The sequence below is a fragment of the Tinamus guttatus genome, unplaced genomic scaffold, assembly GCF_059628265.1.
Source record: "Tinamus guttatus ecotype Peru unplaced genomic scaffold, ASM5962826v1 Tinamus_guttatus_pri_ptg000227l, whole genome shotgun sequence".
In the NCBI taxonomy this organism is placed as follows: domain Eukaryota; kingdom Metazoa; phylum Chordata; class Aves; order Tinamiformes; family Tinamidae; genus Tinamus; species Tinamus guttatus.
In genome coordinates, this window is record NW_028288761.1 from 3,089,943 (window position 1) to 3,112,198 (window position 22,256).

Genomic DNA, 22,256 nt, shown 5'->3' on the forward strand with positions numbered 1-22,256 from the left:
CCGCTGCACCCCCGCAGGTGTCCCTTTGTCCCCAGCCCTGCAGCTGCATCCCGGGGGGCTCTTGGGGTGCTGTGACCCTGCAGCAGAGCTGGCCCAGCGCCAGCACAAGCTGTGGCAGCTTGAGCAGGGCCTCCAAAGGACAGAGCAGGACTGGGTAGGGAGGGACAAGTCGGAGTCTTGCAGCAGGGGGGGCAGCACGAATAACTGAGGCTTCTTGTGCACTTTGCCATGGGGCAGAGGCACCGCACTGTGCTGTGGGCTGCAGGGACACGCAGCGTGGGACAGACTCATAGACCCACTGAATTATTATGGTTGGAAAAGACCTTCAAGATCATCAAGTCCAACCTTCAAGATCAAGACCACAAGGCTGGTCTCTCAATCCTGTCCCAGCCTGCAGTGGCAGGAGGTGCTGCTGCACAGCCACACTGCTTCACCCCTCACCTGCAATGATTCCCCAGGGTGGTGGCCATGTCTAACGAAATGTCAGCCTGTTGCCAGCTGGCAGCCCTGGGAGCTGCAGGACGGGGGCATCCTTTGGACGGTCTCTGCTGGCCACTGGACAGGACATGTCACAGGTGGGCTGAGTGGGTTGCAGGTGGCCGGTGCTGTGCCCTAATGGTTTCGTTTCCTGTAATTGCTAAGCAAATGGACCCTGCGCACATCAGACCTCCCTGCTCCTCTGTGCCTTGTGTTGAGTCTGCCCGATGAGAAGGGCATGTCCTGAGCGGCACCAACTCCCTCCCTCCGAGATGGCAGCCACAGGGAGGTTCAGCGCGGCAAACCCTGGGAACCCCCAGCCTGGGGACCTGATCGAGATTTTCCGGCCAGCTTATCAGCACTGGGCCCTCTACCTGGGGGATGGCTACATCATCAATGTGACGCCTGTAGGTAAGGCTTGCAAGTTGTCTTGGACTGATCCAGGAGCCTGTCCTCGTTCCAAGGGCAAGCAATCAACTCTGAGCAGCTTTGGGTTTCTTGGCAGTATTGTGATGAGCATGAGGTGAAGACGCAATGAGCAAGGCAGGAGCAACAGTGGCCTGTATTTTGACCTTGCGCCTGTCCATCCTGGGTTGATTCAAGAGCCCATCCACAGTGGAGCATAGACATGTTGTATCTCAAGATTTTTCTCTGCCACGCAAGAAAATCCTCTGAACTACCCTGCAGGAGGGACTGTAGACCCTAGAGGGCTGTGAAAAGGGGGTTGCACATCTTTTTTCTGGGGTAGAGCTGTGGCTAGGGAACACTGCAGTCCTCAGTGCTCTGTGGGTTATATATAGGTTGCATACAGGTTCGTTTCAGGTTACCCCTGTGTCCTTAGTTGCCCCTGGAAACACCAAGGTGCACAGGGGCCTCCAGGCAGGTATTGCACATAGGATGCCTAGGCAGAAACTGCTCTGGGATCTTGGAGGGGCAGGAGTGGGCCAGTCTGGCTCATGCCAACTCTGCCTTTCCCAGATGAAGGGCCTTCATCGTCGTTCGCCAGTGCCAAGTCAGTCTTCAGCAGAAAGGCCCGGGTAAGGATGCAGCTCCTGAAGGATGTGGTGGGAAATGACACCTACCAAATCAACAACAAGTATGACAACACCTACCCCCCCTTGCCCATGGAGGAGATCATCCGGCGTGCTGAGTACTACATTGACCAGGAAGTGTCCTACGACCTGCTTGGCAACAACTGCGAGCACTTTGTGACACTGCTCCGCTATGGAGAGAGGGTCTCTGAGCAGGTGAGTAACACTGATAATTGTGTGCATGCTTGTTATGGCCCTTCCTTGCAAATCATGCACTTAAATTCCCTTTATGAGTCCTTGGACTGGGTCATAGTCAGGAAACCCAGAGCCCCAGGTACTGAGTCCAAACTGTCATTGCCCCCAGTCTTGCAGAGACCCTGGACCACAGGGTTTGCTATGGGCTAAGCTAAAGTAGAGTCCCTCTTGCTGAACACCTTTTGCTGAAGGGTGTAGCCCTGAAGTCTGTCCTGTTCTGCTTATTAGGTGCGTATGTCTCTCATATTCAATTAATTCTCATTTATGTCTGCCTGGTCATCATTAGCATGCCTGGAAAAAAAAATATATACTCATCGTGCTACCAGTCTCTCTTTTGCTCTCCCTTTGCAGGCCAACCGAGCAATCAGCGCCATTGGGTTTGTAACAGCTGCTGCTAATGCCTTCTACTTGCTGGGCCTGTTGCGAAGAAGATTCAGAGAACGGCAGTACTGAGGGACTCGGGATACTCAACCAGGGCAGGGCAGCTGGATCCCTGCCTGGGAAGGAACCGGGGCAGCTCATGGCTGTGGCTGCAACTGAGACTGACTAACTTACTTATCCACACACACACACACACACACACACACCCCTATTGCTTTCCTGCTGATCCAGTGATCCTGCAAATGTCTTTCTACATATGCTGTTTTTATAACCTGCTTCCTCTGAGCATTTTTTGTTAATAACTTTTTAGATCAGTTTGAAGAAATATTTTTACCTTTTTTTGAGAACAAAAGTAACATAGAAATATCATTAAAAGTAATATTGCTCCAACTGATGGACTGTGCAGCTGCCTAGACCTGCATGAAACTGCCTATGAAATGGTAGGCAAGGCCTATATATTACCTCTTTGCCCTTGTCCTTGCAGTTCCTAAACACTCAGCTGCTCTTGAGAGTGAGGGAGGCAGGAAGGAAGGGCAGGTCTTGAAAGACATCTCCCTCAGTGTTTTAATTTGGTGTTTCGTTTTTGACGTGGTGGTGTCTTGCTTGGTTTTCTTCCACCTGCAAAATGTCCCCTTTCTTGTTTCCTCTGACTCCATTTGGGAACAGTAAGACTACCTGTTGACTGCTGTGGAGAGTCTAACAAACAAAACCAGCCAGCTTTTTGTCTGGCAAGTGTTTGTTCCAGGTTGGGAATGCTGTGCAGCTGAAGTTTCTCTCTTTATCCATCAAGTGCAGTAACTGCTGGTACTGGACCTGACCAAGCTTGTGCTTGGTCAGCACCTGTGCAGCATCTATGTGACATCTCTCAAAACCGACAGAATCCAACTATTTCCCAGTCACAAAGTTGATGCGTGACTTGTTTCATAAGAAAACTATTTATAAAAGTTGTGGGTTTTTTTACTGCCTGAAGGAAGCACTTGGTTTGCGTGTTTGGAACCATGTTATTTGCAGACTGCATATAAGAAATTTAACCTATCTTGCTTTGGCCATGTGCCACTGCCTGGACTGCAGGAAGAGATGAGTGCAAAAGAACCGTCTGCAAGAAGCTTGCTATTTTTGTCTGCTTTTAACATGTACATAACTGGATCAGAAGCTTTTTTTAAACATCAGTTGTTCCAGTGTTTGAAATAACAAGGCAAAGACTTCTGATCCTATTTTGTAGTGCCCTCAATTAGTACCTTTAAATAAGAGTCTTCTTTTTTAATGTGGGGAAACGCATTATAATAAATCTGAACCTGAAAGACTTTTTTGGTTGATGCAAATGTAATCAAAAGTTCTTTTATGACTAACTAATTAGGTCACTGAAAAATTAAAAATGAGAAATTTAATCTGGAGGGGCTCTTTTTATTGCACCTGTATAGCAGCTGAGCTCTAGAGCATGTTAAACCCTTGCTTCTTGGCGTGACCCATTTAAAGCAGAAAGTCAAGGCTCAGTGCTGCTTTCCACCGAGTCCTTGAAAACTGTAGTTTTGTGTGATATGAAACCGAGGACAGCGTTTAGCTCTCAGGAGTGTCACTCTCAAAGTATATGAGCCTGAGCTAGCAAAAGCTGCAATATCAGTAGCTAAGATAAAATAGGACTGGTCCCTCCTTCGGCCCTCTGAAATGCTCTGGTGGGAGGAAGAAGCTTGTGGGTTTTCTGACCCACTCTGCCCTGGCCAGGTCTGCAGCAGAGCACAAATTGAGCCTGGGAGAGGGTGGTTTGTGCATGGTGGGGCAGCTTTTTCTTCTGGGACTTTGCAAACTCGAGTGGGACACATCCCTATGGTGAATCCTTTGCTAGCTTTCCTAGCCTGATGTGACAGCTTATGCCTTGACTGTATCCAGTGAGTTATATTTGTGCCAGAACTGTCAAAGTGTATGGTGGGGGGCAGGCCAGGCAATACATGTGCCCTCTTCTCACATCTGTAATTCACTACAGGATGGAAGAGAGCTAGAATTACATGACATGTGAGCCTTTCTTGTAGGCCTCAGCAGCTGCAGGCTGTCATTTAGTGCTGGATTCTGCAGTTGTACATATGCTCTTCCATGGACTCAGGATTAGGCTGCAGATTTTTAACTGCCTTCCCCTCAAGATACGTGGCTACATTGACAGGATGTGGTGGAGCAGCGGCCAAAAAGCAGAGTGGGATAACGATGGGATGCAGTGGGATAACGATGGGATGCAGTGGATACCACCGCTGCACTTCATTCAGTATTTCTTGAGACTTCACAGGGAATATTGGCAAAGTCCAAGACCGCATGTGGCCACAGAGTAGAACCAAACTTGTTATTTTACCAGCAGCTGAGAGAATACTGCTTGTCTATGCTCCAGGACTCCTGGTTTCAGTTTGTCTATGAAAGACTCCTGCCTTTCAGTTTGCTTACTTCCTTCATGCATTTCAAAAATCTGAAGCTCATGTGTATCAAGTGAGGAAAGCAGGGACTGTTCCCTATAAGCCAGTCACTGTGCAGTCCCATTCGCCGCTATAGGGCCTTGCCTCTAGTCCCCTTCATTGTGTTCATACATTGGGTTAATGTAAACCTCATCTGTATTTTTTGTGGCAGAGTCTTTTGCATCTAAAGGAGGCCAGTTCGGATCCTTTTGCAGCTTCCTCTGCCATTTCCGGTACTTGCTCTTTGACTGGAATCCAAACAAGGTTTTGAGCAGCAGCCAGAGGTGCTTGTTCTGCAGGATAACATCCTGTGGAGTGACAGAGAGCGGAGTTAGTGCCCGTGCTCTCCCTGGAGAGGGAGAGGTGCTTAGAAGACACAAACTATCCCACATTATATGTGCAAAATCCCTCAAGCCTCTGTTCCTACAGACAATGGAAGCATAGCATTGGGCATCTGCATCCCCTCACATTCAGTAAAATATTTGCCAATTCCTACATGGACAGCACACTCCCTTGCTCATAGTAAGATGGCTTAGTTGCATCTCTACAGCAGGAGAACTGGGGACCAGTTTTTCCTCCTGGGGCTGCAGGAGGACTGCACACGCCAATTTCCTTACAAGGAACATTACCCAGTTCTGGATACTGCTTTGTTACCCATCTGGTGAGACACAGCCAGCTCTCACCTACATTATTTGTGAGCTTATCTTTTTTTCTTTTTAATGACTGAAATATTCAACTGCACTACCCAGTGCAGTCTCTAGCTGGGCAATTTTAGATGAAGAGGGAAGGGGCTTTTAAAGTCCGTATCAGACATCTGCATGTGCAACTGCCTGCTCTGCTATCCCCAGAGCCAGTCCTGCTCCCAGTGAGGAAGGAAGGGGGGCTTCCTTATGGCAGCACTTCGTTCACCTCTCTCCTGAAGGCTTGTGAGACTCGGTCTAAAGCCTCTGGTGCTGCGTCAAATGGATTTGATTGACACAGTAGAGGGGGAAAAAAGAAAAGGCCTGCGGGTTTATGCTTCTGCAGGAAGAGCATGCGACTGCTAATAAGGGAAGCGAGAAACTGGTCCTGTTTATTCTCAGGAAAAAGGAAGGTAAATAAATGTACTCACCTCTGTAAAAAAAGATACACAAAAGGTGACCAGGAGCATCAATAAGAGATAAACTCGCCAGATCATAGGAGTGCAAAGAAACTGTTGAAAATGACACAAACCACAGCTAAGTTTAAATGTCTTGCCAAGATCTGCATCTGTTCCCACTGACTCAAGAGTCTGACTAACAATTTTCCAATGGCAAGCATGGAGAAGGCAGTAAGGAGTAACAGTAATATCTCTTGTCATAGAGATTTTGTAAAGTTTGAGGCTAGATTCTCCATTGCACATAGGTTCTTACCTCGGCTACTGAAACTACTGTTGAAACCAGTGATCGGGTGTCTGAATCAGGATTAGATGCCTAAATATTTCTGGGGAGCAACAGCTAATGTGCAAAGCATAAATCCGGACCCCTGCATGCTAATTCTAATGCCAGGCTTCCACACTAAAAAAAAAACAAAACAAAAAAAAAAACAAAAAAAAAAACCTGGTGCAAGATCCTGCTTGGGGACAAGCTGCCCAGGCTACAGTAAGGGCCAGTTCTTGCCCTGCGTTCTCTGCTGCCCATTCCCATGTTTGGGCTGTGCCTCTGGAAGCTGCTGCCTGTGCTCTGACCCTAGCTGAGGTCCCGGAGCACTTTGGGTTTGGTGTCGGGACAGGAGCAGCCCTGCTGCACTGCATGGGCTCGCTGCAGATTTCCCTGCCCACTCCATTCCCCAGCCAGATTCTCCAGCCTCCTCCGCATGCCAAAATACAGCCAACATGATTGTGCTTTGTACTATTATAGAATAAAGGCAGCAAGTATGAGCACTTCTCCCTATTGATGCCCAGTGTTCACAGCAGAATATGAATGCCTCATTGATCAAATGCTTGTCAGTTGGATGTTAGAGAAGTTGCCAAGGGCTGCTCAGTCAGCACCAAACCAGCTAATTCGTCTCAAAGATGACCAGAGCTGTAGCTCATGGCCTATACGAAGGGCCAATGAAATACACAGCATGAAAAGGACACACCTTTTGTTTAAACTTACCTGCATGCCACTATACACAGCATCAATGTCGGCAAAGAAAAGGAAGAGGCAGATTCCGAGCTGGAGGGCCAGTAAGACTGAAAACACATCTGGGAAACGAGAGCAGGTGATCAGTGCTCTGTGAAACATTTAGGACCTGTCTTTTCCCAAAATATCAAATGAAATCCAACGTTGCAAAGGTTAAACCAAGTCCTGCTTATCACAAGTAAAAAGTCACAATTGCAAAGGACCTATCAGTACCTGAAGGCTAGCAGGGCTAAGTCATCTGTGCAAAACTCAAACAGAGAAAAGAAGGATTATCATGAGAGGATTTGAACAGTAATTGCATCATAGCCTTTTCTCTCTCATCTCTAGGAATGGAGGTCAGGCAAGGCAAGATTGTAGCTCTGTGGAATTCCAAGCAAATATATCTCATTTTTGCTTGCTATCTATGTTCACAATAATATAGAGACTTGGCAATAAGTCCAGCACATCATCTGGAAAGCATATTTTTTCCAAATGGAGACACAGTCATCTCTTTTGGATGTGCTGCTTCTTATTTCAAGGAAGAAGCTAATATAAGAGGTGGTAACTAAGCTTGCTTTAGAGATAGCGAAATAGGAGCTAACATAAATCAACAGTTATTTTACATGCCAGTCAGTGGTGTGGGCACAAATAAAATCATAGTCTCGCTTTCATCGCAGCCTCTCTTGTCAGTGTTATTTTGTGGCAGGAATGTGAGTCTATGGAGCACAGGTTAATCCATCCAACTTACAGTTGGTATAGATGGGCTTGCGAAAGGGCTTTCCCTTGGAAAAGACAAAGGCCACAATGATGCAGTTGATAGTAGACAGTGGCCACAGTGTAGTATCTTCATAGCTGAGGACGCTGCTGTCGGCATTGCTGGTGGTGCTGTTTCCTCCTGCGCTGCTGGAGGTCTGGGTCTGGTTTCCCAGAGAGCAATGTCTGTAAGGAAATACCTGGGATTTTCTTCCTGCTCCCTGCAGGAGCTGCAGGCAGCTCCTCTTACCCAGCCAGCCTCCTATAACCTGATATCATCCATCAAAATCAAAATCCACATTTAAGTTTCTTAAAGGAAAACAAGAACAACAACAACAAAAACCCAGTTAATTTCCTGGTCTGCATTAAAATCTCTGCTCTTGAGTGCTGAACACAAGCAGCATACAAGACAGATGGACTTTAAACACGTGTGTGCACATCCCGGCTTCCTGCACACCAGTTCAGAAGCGTACGCCCAATGATGCAACCATGCAGTGGCCATGAAATGGCCTCAGCTGGCCACAGGTAGCCATGGGCATTCCCACTGGAAAACCCTGCCGAGCTTCCTATTCTAGAGTTTCATTTCTGCACCATGACATAAGGTGACTAGTTCCTGCGCATGGGCAGAGGTTTTTACATTTCAGAGACACAGCAAATAAGGTTGTTTGCAAACTTGGAGCCATTTTTAAGCCAGGAGAGAGTCAAGAAAATCCAAGGGACTGCTTATTTCCCCAGAAGAGCTTTGTGGTATGACCCTGGGAGAGGGCAGTGAAATGGAGTGGAAAGAAAGAACCGTGGTGGACAGCGGTACCCCAAGCACTGGTGGCTCTGAGCATCTCATGGCCCCTCCAGGGGACATAGAAAGCTCCAAGCACTCTGCAACTGGGGCAGCATCAGGAGCTTTGTGCAGCACAGCCCTGGGAGCGCCAATGAAGATGCACCGTGTCCCTCCTTTTCTCTGCCTCTTTATCTGCTTTTTCCAGACAGATTTCAGAGGAAAAAGAGACCTTTGAGGAACAGAGGTGCTTTAGCCTTTGGATTTCTACCCTTGATGTGAAGCAACCTATTAGCACCGCGGCAGCACCCCGCGGGGAAGTCACCATGCGCGGGGTGGCAGTGCGTGCCCCTGTGGGCTGTGCACGCCTGGCAGTGCCGTCCGCAGCTGGGGACACAGCCAAAGGGGTCCTTACCTCTGGCTGGCCATCTCCACGTACCAGGGCTGCCGCTTCACCAGCAGGAAGCCGCAGGTTTGCATGGCTACAGTAAAGCACACGTTGAGGACAATGGAGAGCAGCAAGGGAGGAGAGATGAGCTGGCCGGGAGGGCGGTAAGGCGCCAGCTTTGGATGGGCCTCTGTCAAACTCACTGGAAAGAAACCACGGACATTTCCAGTCTGTGTTGGCTGGGCAAACAGCGTTGCACACCCACCCGCCCATACAACGTGAGAGCTTCAAAATCTGGCCCTAATAAATGTGCAAGAAACAGCTTTGATCTCCACTATTTCCCATCTAAATGCCTTCGAATCCCCAAAGGAAAATGTACAGAATGGAGAATATCATCTCCACCTACACATCGGGAGTCCAAGACCACACTGCATCTCACACTGAGAATATGCAGGAGAGCCAAGAGACACAGTCATACCCTCCAAGCTCCACTACCACAGTCTAACTATCAGAGCTATCATAAGAGGAGCAAATGCTCATTTTCCAGTGAAATCACATTCAAATACTCTGCTCTGTGCAGGTTTCCTGTAGCTATGCTTGCAAAGGATTATGAGCCAAATCCCACTCTTTGGACCCAAAGACTGCTCTAACATCAGTGCTTATGATGTTACTGACAGCAGAACTTGGCTCCTCATTTTAATTTTTATTGGAAAATGCAGTTGACTATTTACACCCGAGCTCTTAAACATACACAGCAGGTTTCCCTGAGCTGCTTACTTGTTAGGCAAACCAGAAGGGTAATGACAACGTCTTGTATCAAATACTGGTAATTTCCGAAGATTTGCAGTTGCTGGAAGGAAAACAAAGAAAGCATCACATGACAACAGGTGTCAACTTTGATGATACAACCTGTGGCACCAATTACCGTTTTAAGGCAACATTGTCATCATCAGCATCATCAAGTCACACTCCTGGGCCTCTACCATACAACTACGGCCCTTTTAGAATTCCCTTTCGTCTTTTAGAATAGATGAAGTTATATCATCAGGCTTTTTCACTGATTCACTGAACACCCTACATCCAGTCTGCCCTGTGCTACTACCTATCCAGCTTTTCATATCTTCATTATTCTGTATTACATAGCCCCAGCTGTGTAATAAAAACAAAATCCCCCCAAAGCATGGTTCATTGATAGAAATATTATACAACTTACTTACCCAAAACAGCAGAGCAGTACCAAAAAATTGAATCAAGCCATAAAGGGTCAGGTATTTAACTACAGCGAAGGAAGCAACCAAAGCAGCTCGACCTTCCCTGCTCAAAAGAGAAAGAGAACAAAAACATCCCCCCGCCCTTACAGCTACAGAGAAAATTCTGTGGTCTTAGTGCTAGATATGGTGTCTGCTCATGAGAGCAACGGCTTTTGTGCAAGGTCTTTACAAAATGTGAATTCCATAGACATTTTGGCCTTAAGATACTGCAGAGCTACTTAACTAGCCCTTCATCTGGAGTTTTGGTTTGTTTGATTTTTGCTTTTATTCTGCAGCTGTAATTCCAATATCTGGCTTAGGCTACTGCTATTTTTTTCATTACTAGTTCAACACTATTGGGAACAAGGTGCATTTCTACACAAAGAGGTAATTGTCTGTAAGGCTCAACGACATTATTGCTGGCTGTTCCTTGACTGTGCGCAATGTGCAGATGTCAATGCCTTAAAGTAATGACAAGCAAACCTATTCTGTGGTCACTGCTACATCTGCCCTTCCATGTGACCCTATTCCTGCACCTATTCCAAAATAAATCAGCACCTGTGGGCAAAGGTCTCCTACAAAACATAAAGACATTCACAACTCTTCAACTTAAAATTAAAAAACTCACCGTCACCAGCAGCAAAACAGCTTTCTGCTTTGTTTTGCTCATTTACTGAGAAATTATTTGGTTTCTCAGAATTCTTGAGGTGAACACATGCATGCAATATCTCTTTCCCCCCTCTCTTTCTCTGTGTGTGCATATGTTTACACAAATAGCCATACAAACATAATAAAGTAAACACAAATTATTTTCATTATCTCAAACTGCCTCAGGATCCTGCTCACGCCTGTACCCTCCCATTAGCATCCTGGCATGAAGAGCTCCAAGGCAGAGGTGAACTTACCTGATCAGCTCTGGCACACATTGTATGTTGGGAATCTGGGATGTGAAGGGAGAAGCCACAGATGCCTCCTGCTCTGACAGTGATATTCCTGCATGGGCCATTTTCAAAGCCTGAAATCCAGAGGAGTAATTAAATAGCGAGAAATCCTTACACGCCGCACACCCTGAACCCTACATTTACTGGGGCTTTTCAAGCTTTGCTTCAAATGTCCTTTGTAATTGATCTGCCTCTACCCTTCAGCCTAACTGATCTCATTTTCCAGATAGTATTCCTTCCGCAGGGCTTAAATATCTCTTTTGTTCATTTAATCCCATTATACCTATTTACAGTCTTTTGAACCATGCTGTAGACTCTCCTCCATATTGGAATTTGTGTATAGTACTTCTGTTAAATATTTTGTCAAACTGTTGGGATTTCCTCTTTCTTCCCTCTATTCCTCTCAATGCCCTCTTCATATTTCTTTTATTGCTTTCTTATGAGCTCCCAGCAACCTGATTGCAGCACCTCTTCCTTAGCATCAGCAGTGAGCTGTGGGAAACTTTTGCAACACAGTTTAATATACTATTATATCAGTCATATAATAATAGATAATAGGTGATATAATTATTTTCATAACTAAGGCCATCAGCTCTACATGCTAGCACCAGAAGATGAATCAGAATTATTGTAAATATAAAGAAGTGTGTAAAAAGTATTCCTGCCCCCAGTTTCTGGAAAAAAACAAACAGACAAACATATTAAAAAAAAACCCTTCAGTTCTCCTCTGGGATTTTTGGGTGCTATTATAAAAATAATAAAACACAGATACATTATATTTTACAATGACATACCGACTGAATATACCCACAGGCTGACTTAGAAAATGCTGATGAAAGGTTTTGTTGCACAGCTCCTTGCAACAGTGCTCACTAGACTGACCAAACTGAAACTTTTAACTAAAATGGGACATTAGCTTGTACGTACCCCACAGTCATTAGCTCCATCGCCACACATACCCACGTAGTAACTGATGGGGAAAAGGACAGACATATAAGCCTTGCATGGAAATATTAATCATGCACGGGGATGCCCAGTGGCATCTCATTTGCGGGTATATTAGATCAGGACTCACGTTACTCTACTACAGAAGATAGATGCAGTGGGAATGAGGAGGCTGTGCCCTGAGGTTTAATCACATATGTGGAGGGGTTGGTACACAGCACAGAGAGCAAAATTAGGATTAAATTTAGAAAGAGATTATAACATGAAAGGAAACAATGTTATTTTATTCCAGAGAGCATTTTCCCTTTAGTGAGAGGTGCCATGGGAAGGGAGCGGGGTGTGCATATTCGCACATGTTCCCGTGGCTGCAGTTTGGCTTTTAGTGGCATTTTGTCCCTGAATGTGCCTAGAAGCCCAACAAAGCAGGAAGCACCAGAAGGACAGGGCAGCTCCCAGGCTGCCTTGGGAGGGACGGCAGGAGTGGGAGGAGCTCCCAGCTCCACCACACGAGGTTCCTCCAAGAGGCCTGGGGACCTCATCCCTGATGGAGCACCTCATAACCAACAACGTTACTGTTTTCCTTCAGAAACATGTCATATCTTGTTTGTCCTGAACCAGCAACATTTGTAGTTATTGTGATTTCTGGGGGGGCAGTAATCTTTCCTTTGGAAGGAGCATGTTTGTGGTCACACTCCTGACTGCACCAGGCTTTCTTCAGCTTCACTAAAGCTGCAGCCGCAGCAGCGCTGTGAGCACTGGGAGCTGCTGGCAGGTGGCAGTGGGCATGTGCGAGGGCTAAAGGCTGGCTCTGTACTTTTGTCTCATCCCTGAATAATGCTGCTTACTGTCCTGCAACAGCGAAGCAGCTTCTAAACTGACTGGTGCGTAAAGCTATTCCTGACACACGGGATCCTTGCAGGCAGACTGGGAGGAATGTGGATGCAAAGGGGGTGAACACGGATTCCGTGCAAAGGAAGGGCGGATCAGAAAGCTGGGTTTGGAGCAGTGCTGCCTGTATAATTATATGTCAAACAAAGCATTTTACTTTTCCTTTTTTCTTACCAACCAATAGTGAAACCAAACGAAGTCTTACTTCAGTTTTTGAAACTCTTCTACAAGGCTGGATTTCTGCGCAGGAGACATCCGAGCAAAGACAGTGCCGTTCACCAATATCTGCAAGAAAGAGCAGCAGGCTGTCTTTGGCCTTGCAAGCTGTCCTCAGCCTTGCAGTTGTGGTACAGACTGTGTGGGGCCTGAGGAGGTCACCTTGTGTATGCTACTCCCCCAGGGCAGGATCAGGTCTCCTCGAGTAGAGTCTAGCACTTAGTGCTTAATTTAAAATCCTCCAATTCTGTTTCCCAAATCTGCAAGATTTTGCTATCCATAAAGCTAGTGTTTCCTCTAATTTAGAGTTAGATTTACCATGCTTTGATGTCTTTCTTGTTCTCTCCATAGCAGGTGCTGGGAAAACAGAATGCCATGCGCTATGAAACAGCCTTTTAAATGGCACAGTTTAGTGCTTTCCAAGGGCACAACAGATGGTTGATGACATGAGTGTAATATTACTTTTTGGCCAGGCTTTCAGGTAGGAAGAAACTTAGGCTTAGTATCTCTCCCAGTTCCAGCTGTTTTATGGATTGTGTGTCAGAAGTTGAGCATTTCTGCTCCTAGCTGGGGTATTTCATTTTTCTGATGCCACTGCTGAACAGAAGACACTGCCAGCTTGGTAGCAATCCATGGGGAAACGGGCTGATATTTTTTAATTAAACTCAAACTGAGAAGGTGACCATGGAGCAGAGCAGCTGCTCACAGCACCACAACTAACCTTGTCACTTGAAACAGGATGAAAGTGAGCTGCTCAGGTTAAACTGAAGAGATTTTGGGAAGCAGCCCAAGTTGTCCACATATGAAATAACAGCATTACAGGTACAGATGGAAAAGTACCCTTCTGGTTCAGGCAGGAGTAGCCTGAGCACAACTCCCATTTAAATAAAATGGGGAGAGGAGAGCAAGTGCTTTATTGTCTCCCAACTTACTTTTGGCAACAGGCTGTAGAAATGCTTTGCAATAGTTTGGTAGGTCTTGCCGTCCATTGCAAAATGGTAGCTGCAGGCTTCGCCTTCCAAGACCACCTTCTCCTCAACATTAACGCTTATCTCCTAGAAATGGGACAGCATTTTTTTTCAGACTCAAGTCACAACATCCTGAAGCCCTGGAGCCTGGGCTGGCCCTGGGGCAGGTGTGTCCCTGAAGCCTCCCTTCCCGAAGGATAACCAGCCCCAGAGCATGCAGTGGCAGAGGGGGCAGAGGGGTGTCCAACTCTGCTGAAGTCAGGTCCAGCAAAAGGTCACACAGGCAAGAACCTGCACAAATTGTTTTACCCATGGGGTGGCTGCTGCAAATTGTGTGACACATGGGGCAGCCGCTGCAGCTGCAGAGCCGTTATTTGCACAGTTATTTTACATGTTTTCAGGAGCAAAGAGCCACAGTGAAAGGTCTGTGTCACACCTCTGTGTACCCTGGGGTTATCCCCTGCTCCTCCCAGCTGCTGCAAAATGCCCAGCAAGGAGTCCAGGTGAAAAACCTGACTATTACACACTTGCAGCACCCAAATACCACTTTCCCTGGTGGTGCTTACACTGGACCCGGCTGCGGTTGCCTCGCTGTCCTCCGCCCGCTGCCACGAAAGGGAAGCTGGAGCAGAGCCCTGCGGCTCACTAGCCTGCATGAGGATCACCTGGCTGGCGCTGCCGACGAGCCCCGCGCTTCTGGCCACCGTCACCGCCGTCTGCAGGTTGTCCCCTGCGGACAACATCGACCAGGCAGACCGGTACCACCTGCAGCGCCTGGAGACACTGCAAGAGCCCATGAGCCCCAGGACTCACCTGTGACCATGACACTGCGGATGCGGGCGGCAGCGAGCTCACGCAGCACCGGCTCTGTCTCCCGCTTCAGGCGGTTCTCCATGACCAGGAGGCCCAGGAATACCAGCTCCGACTCCACCACCTCTCTTAGAGCGAGGACAGAAACATGGACATGCTGTTTGCCTGTGGAACGGAACCTTCCCCATAGGTTCAGCTCTGCTGGGAAGCCACACTGAGCTGGAAAAGCCCTTTCTCCATAGGGAAATCCAAACTCGGGGCTAATGAGGCTCAGCAAGCGCTGACATTTCTGCAGCTCCAGCTGGAGTGCATCTCCTCCACGCTGCGACCACAGGGACGTGTGTACAGAGGGAGGGATGCTTGCAGGAACAGGCAGTTAAGAGTATAACCACCATCTCCATGGAAAATGGTGCTGTGTGGCAAAGCCACTGTCCTTGCACCTAATGTTGGGAACGTTTGGGAAGGGGCAGGCTCTGGGCAGGTAAGGGTAGGAGCGGGAGAGGGACATGGGTCCTCCTTAGCAAGCCTCACCTCTCCAGGAGGGACACGTCTGCGTCCTCTCTGAGGCTTAGCACCTTATGAGCCAGGGCAATGACTCTGAAGCCTTGGCTCGTGTATGTCTTGAGCTCCTTTAGGAAATTAGCTGGGACTGTTTGCAGGGGGAAAAGTTTCACAGTTAGAGTATTTCATCTTTGCTGACTTCTTTTCTAGGATTAAATGCCCATCCAGTAGGACATATTACAGCCTTTCCTGGAAGCATTGTGCCCTCTCCAAATAAAACTCAACTCTCTTGTACCCAGGCCCTGTGACTGATTGTTCAAATAAATGATTTATCCATGAATTTCTTGCCTTTAATACACATTGAGTTGCACTGGGCAGAGGACTGACCCAGGTTCACAAGTTTGGCCTGACTCTTGCTTCCAACATCCTCAGTTATACTTGGAGAACTGTTTTACGTCCACACCTTAATAGAAGAATTCTTCCAAATCCTAAATTTCTATTTTTCTGATAATTCCAGTGACTCTACAAGCAAAGAGTTCCTTTTAACTCTGCTGTAATTAATATACATTTTACAAGCAAAGCCTTACAGTGCAGTACCTACTTATTTATTAATTTGTAAACAATATAAAAATAGTTAAGAGAGGGTAATAGGAGATATTTAGACACCTGAGAAAATGGAATGTAACTTAAAGATATTTTTCTTGCTAACCCTGAATTGTTTGGAGGTTTGTATCATTAGATCTTCAGTGGTGTTAAACCAAATCTTTCCATTGTCCCTCAAAATGATTTTCACCTGTTCTCAGGGCTTTGCCCTCTGAAACAGCAAACCCCAGAGCCACAGACCATCAGTACTCTGTTTGCTTGGTGTCCTTCAGAAGCATTGAAGCAAATGTGAGCTGACTTTCAAGTCTGCAGACAAATTTGAGAACAGACCTGTAATACTGCTCACACACAAAAGAGAAAAGCCTCTGTTTGTCTGCAGAGAGAGGACAGAAGTCTTGGCTGGAGTGCTAATTGGCAATTATCCCTAATAACAGTAATTTGCATGTTCACAGCAAGTTGCCATCACTGCGATGTGAAGCCTTTGCAAGCAGGGGCAGTAACAGTGCTGAATTTGCAGGTCAATAAATTAATAAAAAGTTAAGAATGTGCTGCAACACGTGCCATTAGCCTGATCTTACTCCTACTCACCTGCCCGGAGATTTTTGGCATGTCAGCATCACTGGTAGCTGGAGCTTCAGCTGGTGCAGGTCAGCTCATGCTTACAAACCACAGTCTGTATGTCTTGCTAGACACTAGGCCCTGTGCTCCTCAAACTTACAAACAGGCAATGCTCTTTTTCTTCTTTTTTTCTTTTTTTTTTTTCTTTTTTGTATTATTAACTAAGGACATTTAACTACTGCATGGTTCAAACGTGTGTTTGTGGGAAGAGCAGCTGCAGTGTGGCCAGTTGGGAGACAGAACTGAAAACCTTCCGGATCACACTCCCAACAGAAACTGTTTTGCAACAAGCCCAAACAAAAACTCCCAAGTTGCCCTTTCCCAATTCTATACCAGTTTCTGGTCTGCAAAAGCCAGTTACTGTTTCTGGGGCTCCCTTCATGTACAGGTCGTACTGCTCCTTTCCAATCTTCTGGGTAACAACAGACATTCTCTGCAACCCTGAAGAAAACGGGAATTGATGGAGGATTGCTATTCCTTCCACAGGAGCCTGGAAAGAGATCAGAAAAATAAGCTGTTATTTTGGTACTTGATTCACTGATTGCACAAAGCAAATCCATCCTGAGCTTTTGCTTGTTTGTTTTTTTCTGACCAACACAATTTATTCACTTTTGCTGCCTTCTGCCTGGGGGATCAGGCCACTGATTGCAAGCTTGAGAACCACTGCCTTAACATATTTGGCTTCCCAATAATACTTCCAGAGCTCTCAGTGCTCTTCTTTATATTTAATGTGTTTTCCAGGCTTTGTCTCAGTGTTTTTTTTAATAACCTTATATTGATTCCTGGAGCTACAAATGTGGAAGCTGACATCTGATGTACTACAGTGACAATACCAAGGGAGCAGAGTAATCCTAGAAATAAGTCAGTAACTTAATTTGGAATTTGGAAATTATTAATTTTTAGACATCTGAGCCCTTCTTCAAGTTGCTAATGTTTTAGAGCTCCAGCAGGAGCATCAGGAGTCTCTTATCCCATCAGCAGTTCTTGCCTTAACTCCTTTCTCCTGCTGGTCAGAGATGTACAAGGCTCTGCTGCTGCCCATGGCTGTTGCTATAACCCCTCTCACACCATTGCTCTTTCTTCTGTGCTTTTTTCCCAGCTTACTTTGTTTTTGCTAGTTTCCAGTGTCTTACCAGCATTTCTTCCTTTTTATCCTTGATTTTTTTTTTTAATATATTTTTGTCAACTGTATTTAACTCTTAGGAGAGAGAGAGAGATTTGCAGCCCCAAGATGCTGCCCAAAAAGCCTAACCTACTCCCTCTTCCACTTCAAACAGAATTTCCTTCCTAAGCCCTAAAAGCTTCCAGCTGGCCTACTTTGGGGATGATGCAGCATAGCCCCAAAACAGTGGTTGAGAGGTGTTTAAAAGCCTCTTGCCAAGGTAGATATGCTAGGACTTTACATATGCTGTATGATAAAACAGAATATTCAGAATATTCACACCAAATACTCTTTCTCAAAAAGAACTGAACTCACAGCGCTGGCTTTTGGTCCGGGTCTAACTATGCAGGTGTCAAGATTGCTGGCCCCATCGTGAGCTGTGCTGCAATCCTCCATTTCCTGCAAAAGAAAGACATCACTGGTGCCATCTCAGGGTGCCAGTGTCCCCTGGAAACCGGGCAACGGAGCAGTCAGCTGCGGGGCCACCCCAAGCTCACAGAACTCACTAAAGAAACCTTCTCATTTATCTGTGCTGCAAAGAATAATTTCTACCCTCAATTTTCATTAGCTTGTTCTCTCCACGTTTCTGACAACAGTTGTTGCCGTTGTTGATTTAAGCTTCACACCTGCCTTTTAAAAGCAGGAAGAGCAGCACACGGCAACATGCTTCCTCCTTCCTGTTGACAGCAAGCTGCAGAAGTGCTTCATTATAATAAACTGCTTTCCACCCATCACCAGGGACAGCCTCCTTGCAGCCTTGCCCACATGGTCCTGCATGTTTTGCCTTATCAAAGTTCATAAAAAGAAAATAGAAATGTCATGGTTTCTCTAAGCTCCACATAGATTTAATGCCTGGACAGATCAATGACTAAGGGAAAGAGAAATAATTATCCTTATCTGGCCAATTTTATCTTCTAGGTTCTTGCTTTTAAAAGATCTTGCTTATGTACTGTGCAGAGGCAAGATGACAATTTTAGCCGTGGGCTGCTTAGGCTGCTTAGCCCTCTGTGACTTTGCTTTACATGTGCTGAGGCGCATTCACCCTCATGTTCCCCTTCTGCAGAGTTTCCTATAGGAGTGAATATGGGTCTGGTGCCTCCCCACGGGGCTGCTGCAGGACCTGCCATCTGTCTTGCTTATTGATTAACATCTCCTGAGCAAAACGTTGGAGGAGGAAAGATGACAGGGCATTTAACTCTGATGCCCCAAGACCCCCTCCTTTCTACACCGACACAACTCTTTGCTCATCAGAGGAAAGATCCATAAGCAAAAGGGCCCACGTGAGTGCTCCTTGGGCTGCTTGCTGTCCCTGCGCCAAGCGACCATGGCGGGGCGGCCACCAGGGACCAGGCTCTCTGATCTGATTCCTTACTTTGCTGTTTCCAGAGAGCAAATGGAAGCAACCCCCAGCAAAACAACTGCTGGAGGCAGTAAAAAGCTGCCAGACTGAAAATAACAAGGCCGACAACAGCTGCACCTGCAGGAGGACAGGGCCGCAACCACCAGGCCTGGAGGGGAGCTTCTCTCCCAGGTAAGCGTTTGAGCTCGATTTAAGAGTGACGTCCTGTGGGCTGGTCTGAAGGTGTCTGCAGTTTGGATGTGTGCAGGGGAGAAGAGCCGCATTACCCAGTGCGTGGCCTCGAACATTTTCAGGTCCAGCGGGTCTCCTTGTACCTTCTCATCCAAAACAACCAGGGAATGGCAGCTCGCCATGGCGCCACACACAGGGCCCCAGGGCAGAGGCGTGCTGGATGGGAATTTATGGATTTTCTGGAACCTGGTTGAAAGCAGAGGGTTATTGGGACTGCATGCAGGAGGGATACACAGACACAAGTCCTCAGCTCATGGGTGCAGGTGCTGGTCTGCTCAGTGTGAGCCCGAGGGTGCGACCTTCATTTCCACTAGTAAATATTACGCCTGCATATCCACAGAATCTGATTGCTTGTCCCTCACTTTGATTTTAAAACTGAATAAGTTCATTGATTCATATTGAGCTACACTGAGGCACTCCGTAAAACATTCACATATCCTTTTCTTTCCTGTGGAAAGCCTTGAGGTACACTTGCTCTTCATCTCTGCAGCCCAGCCTGGACCTGTGCGGGGCTGGGCTGTGTGATGGCTCTGATTTTATAATGAAAATTATTCTACAGAGTCCTCTTTTCTCACATAAATGTTTTTCCTTCTAAGAAAGCAGCAGGCTGTATGTCTACCAGACCAGAACACAGTCCGCTGCCATTTAGGCTGACACAGTAAGGAGAAATTTAAAATATTATATTTACCTTTGATTACCATTAACTACCCCATTAGTAGAACAGGAGCAGTGAAACACATCTGGAAGTCAGCAGAGTGGCACCTAGCAGCTCTACCCAAAAGAGCAATGAATTGCAGCATCTATTGTTCCTCTGGGCTATCAAAACCTATTCTGTCTCCAGCAAATTATATCTGGTCTCAGTCTGGTCATAATTGGCTTATTAATTAATTAGCACTTGCAAGATGCTGTGAAACTGCTAAATACTGTACAAAACCAGCAAATATTTATATCTTATTAAATGTACAATAGGCTATTTTGCGAGTCAAGTGAAATTCCTTTACTCTTATTGCCTAGCAGTGCTCGGATTAGCTGACAGCTACTCTTCTAATATGTTTAAGAATGTGACTGTTTAAGAAAAAGTAATTATGTAAATACGTTAATGAGATCAGTGCAGACAGCAATAGCTCCTCATTGCATGTTGGAAAGCCACCATTCTAGTTCCCACTAGGTGAGGTATGGACATGTCTACAAAGACAGCCTCATGTTTTGACATGTTACAGAATTTTCTATCACTGGAATTTATTCTTATATACATAACCAATTTTGTTCTGGGGCTCACATGAGCAGATGCTCCTGCAGGACGAGCTTACTGGAAATAACTCTGGCAATGCTATGACTTTCTGCCTCCCGGGGGCCTCCGAGCTGCCTGCTGAGCACGTAGCTCTCTCGAGTGTGACCCCCCTGGGTCACGGGGCAGGAGCAAGGAGAGACCGTAATATATGCCTGTGTTTTGATCCTAGTAGAAGAATTTTTTATTGAGTGACACTTAACTAACCTCATCTCATTAACTTGTACCAGATAGTAATTTTCTTTCTGTCCTGTGAGGACCTATCAGGAATGTAATTTTTTGCCTTTCTCAATGAATCCATTCTTTCATTCATTATGCTGTAATTATCTCCTTGGGGCTGAAGTAGCTGATATATTAGCAACTACTAATGAAATCTAGGGGTAGATACAGCGTATCTGATTTGTCCTGGCCACTATATAAGATGAATATTTGAGTTTGACATAACATGCAGGCTGCACCAGTTGTTGATTGTATTACAGTTATTTCATTAAATGGTATAATTCTGGTTATAGTCCCATTTATTATTTAAAAGATGCTTATCACTTGAGGGTTTTAATGTGTTTTGGGCTTGGAGTTAAAACCGACTCTACTGAGGGTGTGAGGAAGCATAAGGACATCTGAGCTTTACGGGCTTGGCTGTGGCAGTGTGTTAGGAGGCTTCACTGATTTTTTTCACAGTATTTACAGAAGATAGGAGAGATCCAGTGGGCAAAGTTAGTTGGCAATGCTGCTAATTTCAACAGAAGCAGCATTATCCTAACGCTTAAATGATGAAAGGTTTATTGACTAGATTAAGAATATTTATTGAACTATGCTGCAAATGACATAATTGAAAAGCTCTGTGCATATTGTCTAAATCCCCTCGGGGTAATTACAAACACTCATGCTGCTGCTAACTTCTGGTCCGTATGTTTGTCTAGAATCAGCAGTGACATATTTATTACTGCGTCTCCTGCAACAGCACCCAGACCTCTCCTCTGAGGGTCATGGAGGCAGGAGCTGCTGGGGAGGATGTGTGCAGCTCAGGCAGGAGGAGGGAACCAAGCATGAGACCTGCAGCATCTCCACCTCCCCCAGATGCAACCATCTTTGCTGCATTTTTTTTTTGCTGCCCCTCTCTTTTTTTCTATGCAAGCGCCTCTCTGCTGATCATACGTTTGTACACTGCATTCACGCTGGACATTGCCAAATTAAATCCTTTCTTACCGGCTTCCCTCTGAAGGGATGACACCCCAAGGGTCCAGTCCATCTTCTGTCAATGTGCCAGTCTAAATTTAAATAAACATCTAGTTACTTTAATACTGCCCACACTCTCCTCCTTGCCACAGCCCCAGAAGTTCTTTGTGGCCTTCCTGGCTAGGGCAAACCTCCCACCTCTCACCCAGGCACTTCTGGAGGATTTTGGTCCTGGAAGTAAATAAAGGCAGGTGGAGTGGCAAAATAAATAAATAAATAAATAAATAATGATTTATATATATATATATATTTCTGTCAGGCAAAGCACTTTTCAGTGCTGCAGAAAGCACCTTACTTTGTCAAAGCACACCAGGTTGATCTGCCCACAGATATTGATCCTCTGTGGGCTGATGCAGAAAATCTTCTTTTTCTTCAGCCTCCTTTGGGCATAAACTATCCCTGTTGTCAAGGCAGCGGGGATAGCGGGCGGCACGGAGACGGTGAGGAGCAGGAGCGCCATGGCCACCACCTCCGTCACCGGCTTCTGCAAGCAGCAAGAGCAATGAGCTGCAATGGGGTGGGCATAGCCGCCCTCCCCACCAAGCGACAGCGCTGGACGACCCCGCCACCCTGCCCAGGTCCTGCCGCAGGGGATGACAGCCATAGTCTGTTTTCAGTGTC

General features: G+C 46.3%; 2 protein-coding genes across 2 annotated transcripts in view; one reads left to right on the plus strand and one right to left on the minus strand.

Moving 5' to 3' along the window:
* The first annotated feature begins 642 nt into the window (after positions 1-642).
* PLAAT1 (phospholipase A and acyltransferase 1) lies at positions 643-2,311 on the plus strand. Its single transcript, XM_088525522.1, has 3 exons — positions 643-888; positions 1,456-1,724; positions 2,115-2,311. Exons 1-3 carry the CDS (start codon positions 705-707, stop codon positions 2,214-2,216), a joined length of 555 nt encoding a protein of 184 aa, XP_088381648.1. The 5' UTR covers positions 643-704; the 3' UTR covers positions 2,217-2,311.
* A 2,368-nt stretch (positions 2,312-4,679) lies between these two features.
* ATP13A5 (ATPase 13A5) overlaps positions 4,680-22,256 on the minus strand; it is a 28,085-nt gene continuing 10,508 nt past the window's right edge. Inside the window, exons 12-30 of the mRNA XM_088525523.1 lie at positions 21,931-22,119; positions 21,606-21,667; positions 19,147-19,297; positions 17,836-17,919; positions 16,692-16,848; positions 15,168-15,285; positions 14,640-14,764; positions 14,393-14,556; positions 13,791-13,910; positions 12,848-12,927; positions 11,737-11,779; positions 10,774-10,883; positions 9,836-9,932; positions 9,396-9,468; positions 8,646-8,820; positions 7,451-7,641; positions 6,697-6,785; positions 5,691-5,771; positions 4,680-4,887 (exon numbers count right to left, since the gene is read on the minus strand). Coding sequence (XP_088381649.1) covers positions 4,687-4,887; positions 5,691-5,771; positions 6,697-6,785; positions 7,451-7,641; positions 8,646-8,820; positions 9,396-9,468; positions 9,836-9,932; positions 10,774-10,883; positions 11,737-11,779; positions 12,848-12,927; positions 13,791-13,910; positions 14,393-14,556; positions 14,640-14,764; positions 15,168-15,285; positions 16,692-16,848; positions 17,836-17,919; positions 19,147-19,297; positions 21,606-21,667; positions 21,931-22,119 — 2,310 coding nt within the window. The 3' untranslated portion in view covers positions 4,680-4,686. The remainder of the gene's footprint in view (positions 4,888-5,690; positions 5,772-6,696; positions 6,786-7,450; positions 7,642-8,645; positions 8,821-9,395; positions 9,469-9,835; positions 9,933-10,773; positions 10,884-11,736; positions 11,780-12,847; positions 12,928-13,790; positions 13,911-14,392; positions 14,557-14,639; positions 14,765-15,167; positions 15,286-16,691; positions 16,849-17,835; positions 17,920-19,146; positions 19,298-21,605; positions 21,668-21,930; positions 22,120-22,256) is intronic.